The sequence below is a fragment of the Mugil cephalus genome, chromosome 17 (genome assembly GCF_022458985.1).
Source record: "Mugil cephalus isolate CIBA_MC_2020 chromosome 17, CIBA_Mcephalus_1.1, whole genome shotgun sequence".
Taxonomy (NCBI): domain Eukaryota; kingdom Metazoa; phylum Chordata; class Actinopteri; order Mugiliformes; family Mugilidae; genus Mugil; species Mugil cephalus.
This window is the reverse complement of record NC_061786.1, coordinates 19019864-19032387: the sequence shown is the minus strand read 5'-3', so window position 1 is coordinate 19032387 and position 12524 is coordinate 19019864. Positions and strand designations below refer to the sequence as shown.

Below are 12524 nucleotides of genomic sequence, written 5' to 3'. Positions count from 1 at the left end.
CAGATAAAAAAAAGCAAATTTTTTTTTGTGTTTTAAAAGGAAGAGGTATCTTTACCTCTTCAGACATGACACCATTTTCACTTTGAGTGTCCTGGTTTTTAAATAAACACAGGGGCCTCGTAGCAGTGTTTACTTTATACAGACCACCCAAACCTTTGTCCCCAATCTATACTCTTATAACACAGTCAGGCGTCCTAATATTGCTCCTTTTATGTTGTCTAACGCAGACAGAAAATCAGAAACTACCATCATACGGTAGTTGTGTATTACCAGTATATATACTACAGTACTGGTGTCACACAGACTAAGGATCCACTCGCGTTTCCACTCTTTCCATGACGAACATTTAAAGGATTTTATTGCAGCTGCTCGACATTCAGCCTGATACCGAGGGGCTCTTCGATTTTAATGGTCCTTCAAAGATTAGTTCCAACTGTTTCCTCCTTATAAGGAGACACAGTCCTAATGCAAAAGTAATTCTGCGGCTCGGGGAGAACATTCGGGCCTTTAATGGGCGAGCGTAATAAAAGACAAACAACAACAGAAGACAAAGATGTGCCAAAATCTCTCGGTAAAGGCCTTGTTGGGAAATCTAAGAAATCAGTCAAATGTGCAACTATAAACTCTGTAGATTATTAAAAAAAAAACAAACATACTTGAGCCAGTTACATCTAAAAATATGGAGTGGACAACTGCTCGGTTCCAGCTGCGTGTTAAAGTTTAAGAGGCAAACACAACGGGAAGAGACCAGCAGAGACCATGGAAGTACAGGTCATGTAGAGCGGGAAACAACAACACGACGGTAACAAGAGGGTTACCTAGGCAACCGGAGGCTGGAGCATCCAGTAGCGACCAAAGACACGACGAGGTAATTGCTTCATGTGTGGACGTGTCAGCTTTTTATGCATTTTACATGTATTCACACACATTATAGCCTTATTTGCAGGGGACTAGTTTTACCGTAACTCGTGATAATTGCGCAGGTCGTCTGTGATTTGTTTGTTTATTTTTGTTTTGGTTATGACACGGAAGAGAGTTTCCATAAGGCAGCACGGTGCGACCTACTTCTTCACCACGAAAAGACACAAATTCAGTTATTATTTCCACCACTTCCTTAGTATCTACGGTGGAGTCTAGTCCATTTCTTATTTTTGTGAACAGTTTTGTGAGATCTGAACGGACGGCTGTCGTACCTGAGCTGGACCGGCTGCACGTATTCCTTTCTGAACCTCTGGAGCTCGGCGGCCATTGGCTGATCTCCGTTCCAGAGAGCCTGTCTGTCTTCTTCGGTCGGTTCCGGCTCAGGGATCTCAATCCTGAGCAAAACATTAATCGGTGTCAGGGTACCAACAACAACTACTTACCTAGTGGACGACATATAGTGAGAACTGTACCTGTCTATGAGGAGGGTGAGGAGCTCCTGTGGTTTGCAGAATGATCGGTACGTGGTAAGAAATGTGCGCACAAAGTTGGGATCTAGAATCAGATCGAACAGATTAGATGATAAACATAACTACTTCTCTTTTGTCTTTCCACGTGTGCAGCTACAGCGGCGGCAGCTTACCGGCATACATGTGGTACGTGAGCCTCTCGATGAGCTTGACCACGGTGCCGGCCTTAATGATGGGGATGCCCGTTTTGCTCTGCACTTTGTCCTCAAACACTATATTCTCCTCAGAGTCCTGCACGGCAAAGCGGTAAACCTCCGGGGAGGGCAGTCTTAGGGGATGCGCCTGCTCGTCGTGCTGCAGGACCGTGTCCAACATGCGGTCCAGAGTGGAGCGGTACTGCAGCGTCACCAGCGCCGCCATCCACGCCGCCTTCTCCTCCGCTGTCCGTGCGCAGAAAACCGCGCAGTTCTCGTCCTTGCTCAGCACCTCGAAGGCGTGCCGCAGGTCCGCCGAGTCCTCGCGGTCCACGATGCGGATCTTCCGCAGCACGAACTTCTCCTTGAGGCGGTACTCCGCGCCGCTGCCCGACCCCGGGAGCCGCGAGCTCTGGTTGGCCTTGCAGCTGATCATCAGGCCGTCGAAGAGGAAGTTGTGCCTCTCGTGTTTGGCGCCCGCCCGTATTAGCGGCCCCTCCAGGATGAACTCGCTGCAGCACTGGCCGATGTCCTTCCCCTCCCAGCCGTCGATGCTCTTCTGGATCTCGTTCATGCGTTTGATGGCTAGTTGTTTGCTACGGACCTGCCTGCTGTACAGGCGGTACATGGGCTCGCTGTGAGGGGGAGAAGACAGCAACTCTGAGCGCATCGTTTAAACATTAAGAAACGCTACTATTTTTTTGTGATATAAATAGTTTCTATAAATAAATAATAGTGAGCGTGGAGCAGGAGCAGACGTACCCTGGTTTACGGCGAGGCTGGTGCTTGGCATAGATGCGCTCCACGCTACATTGAAGGTTGAGCAGAGCCGTGATCGCCTGTTTCAGACATTCTCTGTCGTCTTGGTCTTCACTGCGCTCCTGAAGTTGCTGTAAAAGAGCCAACACAACACAAATATTAGATAATCAACCCATATCTCATGATAAATAACCCGACAAGGACGAGGGCTGCAAGGTTCAAGGTTTATGTATAACTTTTTTATTTGACCGTGTTTTATTTGTCCTGATCTGTATCTGGGAAGATCAAAGGCATTTTAAGGAGAAGCAGGATGAGGAGGAAGGAGGAGAATAAAGAGGTGGAAGTGGTGAAGAAGGAAAAAAGACGACGACTATGGATGTGCAACACCTCTGGTATAATTCATGAAAGAAGTATGATATTAAAAGCTACGTAGCCTCATTAGCACAGAGTTTAGCGTCTAAAAACCAAATGTTAACATATTTATTATTAACCAGAAACGTCAGGAATGTACCTGTAGTAGCTCAAAGTAGTGCATACAGTGGTACACTGGGACCATCATCAGCTGGGGAAGGACGTACTGGACAGCTTCTTTAAATCCCTCTGCAACTGACTGGAGACACAAAGACGCAGAAGTTAGTGATGGACCAGCGTGAGAACCAACAACCTGAACCCCAAGTGCTTTGCGAGTTTAAAAAATAAAATAAATGCCAAGTTTCATTTTGACTTCCACACAGGGTTTTCCAGTCATCCGAATCACCACATAAAATTCTTGCTGCGGGATGATTCAGGTCCACGGCAGCTGCAAAAAAATGTCTATGTCAGTTTATGTTTCTTTAACGCTAATAAGGAAAAAAAAAAAAAAAGACGGTTCCAGTCGTGTGAAAGTCGCTGTGAAAACGTGCACGTTTCAGTCTGCGGACGTGAAACCAGATCAGACGAGGAGGAGGAGGAGGAGGGTGCAGGGTGACGAGTGGGAAGGAGAAGAAGAAGAAGGCAGCAGGGGTAACCGGAGAGGGGGGGGCCGTCATAGTATCCATTTAAATCTCCTGTTCCCCCGATAGACGACTCAGAATCAATACGCGAGTACTCAGACTCCACAGCAGCGGCCACAGCGTCTGCTCCGAGGGAGGGAGGGGAGGAAGAGGAGGGAGGGAGGAGGCAGGGGGTCGTGAGCGCCGAGGAGAAAAGACATCAGCTGCTTGACGCACGCTGATGGACAGCGGGGGAACAATGACCTAAGTTTAGATCATGTTATTGATATGTCGGCTTCCTGCAGGTTTACAAATGATCCACGCGGGGATGCAGGAGCGGCGCTACGCGTTTGAAGCGCCCGATGTAAATCTGCCGCAAAACATTTTTACTGCACCGGCTCTCAGTACGTGGGTTATATTCAGATTTATTAGCTCATTGTTGGAGGCTCTCGGCTACTTAGGTCTATCCAAAAAAAAAATTAGGAATTACAGTTCACCGGAGAACGAAAACGGGATCAGAACGGTTTCCTCCAACTACAGGTCGTTGAGTATCCGCTCGTAAATCGAGTTTAGCAAATTCCCGATGATCGACACCTACAGACGTCGTGCGTATGGATTCATATTTAATATTTAAACCATTTTTCTGGGCGTTTACACAGATCGTGACAAACGTGGTTAGCTCAGCTCTGAATCAGCTACTGAACAAAACAGCTGCATTCATGTGGTCACGAGGGATGGGTATCGTTAAGCTTTTTATTTGTCCCAAAACGGTTCCTTTTTTTAGTTTTGAGGCATTTTGTGGCGTGCGAGCTGAACAGAATATCAAAAATTAAAAATGCTATGTGTCGCCAGATGTTTTATCAAATTCCAGGTGTTACCTTCCTTGCACAACATCTCCTTCGAGCACTTGTTGCAGGTTACCCAGTCTGCATCTTTGGTGAAGTCCAGCAAAGCTTTTGACCGTTTTTTTTTTAGGCATTTTGAAGATTCACTTCCATCCATGCAGGAGGAAAAAAATTCAGTGGCACCGAAATCTACGTCGCATTTTTTGGTTTTGGTTACTACCGTTTGGTTACTACCCATCCCTAGTGGTCACCAGTAAAACTAGAAACAGAAGCGTGCTTAGATTTCTTTTTATAATGGTATTTATCGTTCTTACATCATTAACCATTACATTTCACCAGTCGTGTTCACATGGAGACTTTTTTCTCATTCCGATTGAAGGTTTCAGGTCAAATGTTGACATGTGAGGTTCATCTGTGCCTCTACTTTTAATCAGAAAACAGCTGTTTTACAGACTGATCAAAGATGGAGGTCTCTCATCTAATCAGCAGTAGTTGCTATTGTTTTAAAACTTCTATTATTAAAGCAAAAACAAGCCTGATTTGGGAAGTTTGTCCACTTTCGCTGTTGTGTTGTGCAGCCTTTTATTGTAGCCGGAATCTGTCCCACGCTTCGGTCGGTCCTGGCTTCAATTACTTTTTGATGGACCTCTTTCAAACAGTTCGATACTTCTGTTTTTTTTTTTTTCTGCCGTCTAAGCGTGCGATAATGTCTAGTTCTCTCAGACTTGTTATTAAAAACAGGATCTCCGCGGAGCCGTAGATCAGTCGGGGAAACGGCGCACTTGCGTCAAGACGGAGCATGCTCAGACAGAACGGAGCCCGACTTCATTTAGATTCAATTAGTTTGGGGAGAAGGAATATTCGACCCCTGTGAAACCGACTGAAATTTTAATTAGCTTTGGGCTTTTTCATTCCAAACGAGGTGTTTATATGGAGCATTTTCATACGGTTTGGGCGTCTAAACCGATTCTAATCGTAATATTTAGCTCCGTGTGAACCCAGCTACTGACTGCTATGTAATTTAGTTTACGTGAAACATAATTCAATCATAAACAGGATGAGAAAAATGCAGGTGCCACTTAAGTAGGTGCTACCTTTTGGTATATAATTTAAATACTTAAATGCCATTTTTTCCATCGTGACGTGTCTCTACGTGCGTCGTTGCGGCAGCGGCCTAAATATAAACACAATGACCACGAGAACAACGTGTTCCCATTTCACAGAAGGAACCGTGGGGCTGCTTGAACTTCTCGGCTTTCGCCGTCTTAATTCACGGCTTATTTTCGACATGAAATGTGCCTTTGGGCCACACGCCGCCCACCCTTCCTCCTCCTCCTCCTCCTCCTCCTCCTCCTACCCCCCCGGGAGAAAAATGGCCCGCAGTGTGGCTGCCTGTTCTATTTTTAAAAGGCGATGTAATTTACCCACAATACCAGACGCTGCAGAGTGCAGGGGCTGAGTGCTCGACAGACACATCCATCTGACAGGGAGGGGAGGGAGCGAGGCGCAAAGTCAAGAAGGATGGAATGAGAAAGATGGAGCGCGATGCAACGAGACGGAGGCTGATGAGGAAGAGCGGCGGCACAGATGATGATGACGATGATGATGATGAAGCCACAGCTGCAGGTTTGATCCCGTAACACATGTGTTATGGGATCAAACCTGCAGCTGTGCATGAAAGTGTTCACATAACGATTTGTGTTGCACAAAGAAGGTGGAGAGAGATGATGAGATGAGGTTGGTGGAGAAAAACAGCATTACACCATCAACCCCTGGGACCACTCATTATCAACACACATAGACACACACACAGACGCACAAATAGCTCGTAGCTCTAACACTCAAGTAAAATGGATTTTAAAAATATCACATTTGAAACAGTTAATCAATTAATCTCTGAGCTGCTGGACTGAAAACAGAAAAAAAAAGGTTCTTCCCGTTATCAATTAACAGTTTTCAAATCTGTTCTTGAAAAACATCTGTAACTGGTCAAAATTTGGTTTCGTGGATTTGGACAAAACAAACCATTTTTGTGGTCCAGAAAAAAAAAAAAAAACGTTTTCTAAAATAATAAATGAATCATGGAAATAAATGGTAATTTGTGTCTTTGTGACATTTATATAAATACCTAAAACTAATGTGTCACTATAAAAACATGGTGATTAATACAGACACACATAGTGAAACTATTACATCTGAAGGAGGTTTAGAATTAAGGCCATGATAGATATGAAGCAACATCTTATGTTTTTAACTTGGTCACAGAAATTTAACGGTAACAGAAAAAAAAACTGCTACAAAGATGTTAATAACAATAATATTAATAATAAAATAATAATGTATGTCTATAACAAATGACATATAACTAACTTCTTAATTAATAATTATAAATTAATCTGGATTTGTTTTTTATTTAAAAAAAGTGAAAAATATTCTGTATATTTTACTAATTACCAGAGGATTAGTTAATCATTATTTATTAAAAAATAATATTAATTAAAAATTATGTAATACTAAAATAAATTTGATTAAAAGTTTAATTGTTTTGTCAAACTAATGTTGGTCTCCCTGGCTTCTAACACCCCGTTGTTTTGTCTTATGTTACTGTTTAGCTGTTTCTACTGATGTTTTATGTCTTTTTAATTTATCTTTGTATTTGTACCTTGTGTGAGTCGTCTTTTATTTATTCTTTCGTATAAAGCGTTGGAACCCTGTGGGTGTTTTAAAGAGCGTTATAAATAAAGTTGGATTGGATAATGTTGGTGACTTCTCCTCTAAAATTACGATGGCACAAGTTTTCTTGACATTTTTTTGTCTAATATTGACGGCAAATGGCACATAAGAAAATAAAACGAAAAACATTTATTATATAGACGCTGCATCAAGACACTGTTTGGCATTTGATCCGACACTTAATTGATTATGAACGTGGACCAATTAAGAATCAATTAATGAACTTTCAGCTCTAACGTGGATAAATAAAGGATTAAATATCTACGTGGCTGATATTTTACAGCAGATATAAAAAACACTCACTAGGTTTATGTCATGTAAAGAAATAAATAATATTCCAAATTTCCAACGTCACTAAAAACCAACATGACATATTATAGAGAAAAAAAACCTTTGGGCTTTATTCACTGTAAACGAATACCGTGTTGTCAATAGAGTGCACAGTATTTTTAGCTCCTGTGCCCTTTCCCTCACTCCTATACAATGAGTTTATGAAAATAAACACTGGGTGTGTGTAATCAGAGGACAGTGCCAGCGGTGTTGATCTAACTAAGGTTAGCCCGGCTGGTCGGAGGGTAAACACATCACCAGAGGTGCACTACGGACTGTAAGACACACAGGAGGCCTGAAAGCAGACGGGTCAACGACACATTTAAATAAAAATCAGATGTTTGCGCTTAAAAAAAAAGATTCTGTAAATCCAGTCTGAGCAGGTTTGGGAGCTCGCGGCTCCATGCGAACAGTCGGCCCTTTCGCTGGTCTCTGGCCTGAGAAAACACCAGCAAATATTTCATCTTCAAAGGCTGCCAGACTGCACCCCACCGAGCATAATTCAATGCTATTCTTGTGAGGAATGTCCAAATAAAACAATGCGGCGGCAGTGAATAAACTGTACACAGGACGCCGAATATGTCATGACATGCCCTTCGAACGATATTGGGAGGAATTTCAGCCGGCACCCAGGTTCACTTCAAAGCGGAGCAGGAACAAATACTGAAACCCTGTTTGCGAGGTGTAAACACATACAGTGACCTACTTGTGCCTTGATGATTAAAAAAAGAAAGAGAAAGAAAAAAAAAAAACCCACACACTTTTGTCTTTTCATTTTTATGGCTCTTTTGGATCGATAAGAAAGTGTGCATCGGAGAATGACAGGAAAGATGTGAAGTGTGAGATAAAGCGGTCAGTTTTTAACCCACAACGTTAACGCAAAAACAAGATTTCAAGATTCCCCGACCACAGGTTTCCACATTTCTTCGAAAATTTGGTCAATATCCTCCGAGAGTACGGTTCTTGAACTGTGAAACTCATCGTCAGAATATGCGTTTTCAACATTTTTTCCATTCAACTCGTGTTGGTCGAAAAAAACCCCAGTTTTCTAACGCCCTCACCTGGAAGTAGAGGCCGACCGTCGGTCGCGCCATCAGGTGGTTGAAGTGCTCGTGAAATTCCTTTCTGAGGATGTCCTGGGACAGGGTCTCGTAGGGATCGAACGCCTGCTCCTACACACGGGGACAGAGGAACAACAGAGTCAATGCCTACAGGGATGCGTGCGATGACGGACGGCGTCTCCTTCCCGCTCTCGGAAATAAAAGGAACTGGTTTATGAAGCAATCGTTTTGAAACTGAATGATTTCTTTACTTTGTGAGTGCAGAGACGGATCTGATTATCTCTGGAGGTGAGAGGACCACCTTCCATCATCATCAGCCACATGGACGGACAGTGGACTCAACCAGCGTCCTCTTACACACCTCATTCATTTAGAAATAAACTAATAATTTGAATGATCGCCAGAGAAAACGAAAGTCACATCTGTTTATTAGTGATATTTTATGCATTAAACAACAGAAAAATACATTTAACCCTTATTTAACCCGAGAAGGACAAAAGTGTACTCCATTTTTTTTTGATAACTTCATGGTAGTTATGCTTTTTGCTATCATATTTGGCAAAGGTGTGTATTTTTTTTTTAGGAAATTTTAATATTTCAAACTCTAATGTCATAATTTTCCATTTTTACACTGTGTTACCTAAATTGTTACGTTGTTACCATCAAGGAACAAAAGTGTCCTCTTCAAAACGACCTAAAAATAATGTTAATATTTTCTAATACTTTTTTTTTTTCTTTACATAAAGCTTTTAATCCACTTCAGTACTAATCATAAATACCAAAAGCTTGATTAGTTTCTGACTTTTAACCCTTTATATGTCAGTGTTTTTGATGGCACCACTAAATTTTATTTTCTTAATGGTAACAATGTAACAATTTTTGTAAATCAGGCACTAAAACAAAATAAAAACCCATCAAAACTCAATGCTGCTACTAATCATTCTAATAATCCCCCCAAGAAAAATCTAACTTTTTGTTTTTTATGGTTAGTACTGAACTTGATTAAAAGATTTATGGGAAAAAAATGCAGATTTTTTAAACATATGCCATTTATAGTAACAACGTAACAATTTTAAAATCAGGTATGAGGGTTAAGCAAGAATGAATTTATTTAATTTGTTAGATATGAGTTGTTTAATTCTATGATAAAAATATATTGACACATGCTTAATTAACCATGCTGATATATGATATATCTAAAGCAGACATGTAGAGTAAAATTTGAATTTCGGCTTTTATTTATCTTTAGCCCTACTTGCACGGGATTAGTTGATTCAAATATTCTCCCCCTATGTCTGTGTTTCATGTGGCGCATTCACACGATATAAACAAACTTGGTGTTTTACTCAAATTTACGTTCTATTTTTATGGCTCTGCTACTTCCCGTCTAACTCCACTGCAGGTCAGAGACACTTCTAATTACTTTGCAAATTATAACGGATGATAAAAATATATTTTTGATACTAGAAATGACCAACAACCCGTCAGTATTTAAATCAGTCCCACCTTTACAGATGAACACATTAATGATTTAATGGTTCCATCCGTCTAAACGGGCAAATAGTTCAGCGACATCTGGACTTTGCTCTCTAACATTTGTCCAAACTTTGATTTATAGCACATCCTTCATGATTCTTAAGTGACAAGAGGTAGAAAAAAAAGCCACAAAAAAGTAAAAACTCACCCCTAAATCACAGAGATGTGTGAACTAATCGCACTGGATTAGTTTTATCAGAGGACTTCTGCGTTACGATGATTATGGTAGGTAATTTACGGTGTAATTTTTAACTTTACAAATCACAGACATGGACGATTCGCACGGGATTAAGATCAGAGTCGACCTGTGATTGTTAGAAATTACCGAGGGTCTCCAGATAAAACTAATCCTGTGCGAATAGGGATTTAATTACTTTTTTCTTTTTTAAACACTGAAGCAGTATCATCATGCAGCACATGCCAGCTTGCAGGATTTGAGTCATAATCGGAGCTTTGTGCAAGTGATATGAATAAATTAATAATTATAATAATTATAAATGTGAGCTTTCAGCGATTCGGCTCCTTACATTTTCATCATATCCCCACATCAGGACTCAGACATGAAACAAAGTCACATCGCTGGATGGTAAAGTACGTTTTATAAGTATAAACCTCTCCTTACCTCTGCTAAGTCTTCAAAGCAGCTGCCCACCAGCGGATGAGGGCTGCCGTCGGCCGTCATCTCCACGGCGTCCTCGATCAGGCCCAGCAGCTTCACGCTCAGCTCGTGGATGTCCAGGATGTTACTGAAGATCACCTCCACGTCCTGCAACACACCACGATTACACCGTTATAATCGCGTTATAAAACGCTCTCAGTCAACCAAAGTTTAGAATAGAATAGTTTTATTGTCAATGCGCATCACCATACGACAGTGTACATTAAAACAGATCCACATTGCAAGGTTACCACACCTGCATGAAATCATAAGCAATAACAGACAACAAGACAAACGTGGCAGTATAAAAATAGTAAGGTGTTTTAAAATATGTTACAGCTATGGGTGGGAATTCATTTTGACTATGACTGTGGGGTAGAAGCAGTTCTTTAGTCTGGTGGTTTAAAATCCTTCATGCCCTGCTGTGACAGCGAGCCCTGTAGATGTCTTTAGAGATTTAATTTCTCATTTACATGAGCTTAGACACAGCTTTTTGTCTCTGCGAAAACCTATTTACGCTTATTTATTTCAGCTGTGACTCCGGATCATTTCCTCCCACGACTCCTGCCATCACAGAGGCGTCGTGTTTGTCTTAATGTTACACCAGAGATTTTTTTTTTTTTTTTTTTTTAAAACTGAGGAGCACCTTCCCGGGGGAGAAACGGGCGGGGAGGTGAAAGGGACGCGGGCATCACTCGCTTTTGAGTTATTGATTCAACTCATGCATCGACACAGTCATTAGCTGCAGCAGCGTCAGAGTTTGTGGCACAAGCTACTTTTAAAAAATGATTCGCATTCAGGTGCTAACACCCGCGAGAAGTTGAGAGAAAACACCACTGGTAGGCAACTGGCGCGTAGAAGCGTCCGAAGCTAACAGCTTAGCATCAGTGCTAACCACCGCTCTACTGTGCTGCCCACGGGAGGAAATACAGAAAGGGAAAAAATAAACATAAGGGAGAAAATTGTATTTGAATTACAATAATTGAGCTTCACCAGCAAACGCATCACAGCTCGCGAAATTGGGACATTTCCGAAACATTTCCACTTACTAGGTTGTGCATACCACAAGAGGGCGCCATTCTTATTCAGCACGTTTACCTGTACGTGCAAAAAAGTAACCACACTCTCACTGGACAACATATGCGCATGTAAACACACGACTTTGACTCATATCAGAGTTCTCCTTGTCCGACTAAGACACGCAGATAATGCGACTGGAAGCTTATTTTCATCGGGTTGTATTCGCCTTAACTGGAGTTAAACTAGACCACGTGTGTGCGCATGCTCCACAACCACTATGACCCCAGAACAAAAACATCCATGAAAGCCGATCACAGAAGAAGAAGTTGTTTCTGTAAAATCCAGAGTGTCCTCTGTCATAGAGTATTGACAGGAATGACTTAAATACTATACAACACAAGGTTGTTTTTCACTTGCTGTCTCTAAAACGAATGCAACAGAGGAATGAAAATATGGACCAAGCAATACCTGATGTCACAGAACGACGCCTCATCTAAATAATTTCTGATTAAATGGTCATCAATGGGAAATTTTCTCGGAAACACCTCTGCAGTTTTAGTTGATTCACCGCTATTTACCGTCACCTCTGAGCTGTAACGAACGGTTTATTTTTAGATATGCTGTAAATACCTGTTGTTATGGGAGTTTAGCTGTTGTCGATTCGTTTTATATTATTGTTTTAACACGTTTTTTTTTATTGTTTTTATTGTGTTTTGTTTGTTTTTTGTCTTAGTGATGTAATGTAGACTTGGGCGGACTCCTGGACGAGTAGTTGTTTTCTTTGGCAGTGACTAATGGGGATCCAAAAAGTAAATGGATGAATTAATGAATAAAAATAAACATTATATGACGTAATAGGTCAACCAGAAACAGGGCATTAACCGCATTAACCCAAGGAAAAGACACTTATCGCCACCTAGTGTGGGGGAGGACATGTTCCCGTCAAGTTATTCGATTATTCGGAAAGTCGAATTTTGAGCAAAGCTCAATTAAATGTGCATGTAAATGTATTGATTGAGATTTCTC

General features: G+C 41.5%; 1 protein-coding gene across 1 annotated transcript in view; it reads right to left on the bottom strand.

Annotated features, from left to right (window-relative positions):
* The window catches only part of sos2 (son of sevenless homolog 2 (Drosophila)), a 45127-nt gene that overhangs the window by 10752 nt on the left and 21851 nt on the right, over positions 1-12524 (bottom strand). Inside the window, exons 6-12 of the mRNA XM_047610733.1 lie at positions 10443-10586; positions 8285-8395; positions 2856-2954; positions 2348-2475; positions 1565-2220; positions 1395-1476; positions 1194-1316 (exon numbers count right to left, since the gene is read on the bottom strand). Coding sequence (XP_047466689.1) covers positions 1194-1316; positions 1395-1476; positions 1565-2220; positions 2348-2475; positions 2856-2954; positions 8285-8395; positions 10443-10586 — 1343 coding nt within the window. The remainder of the gene's footprint in view (positions 1-1193; positions 1317-1394; positions 1477-1564; positions 2221-2347; positions 2476-2855; positions 2955-8284; positions 8396-10442; positions 10587-12524) is intronic.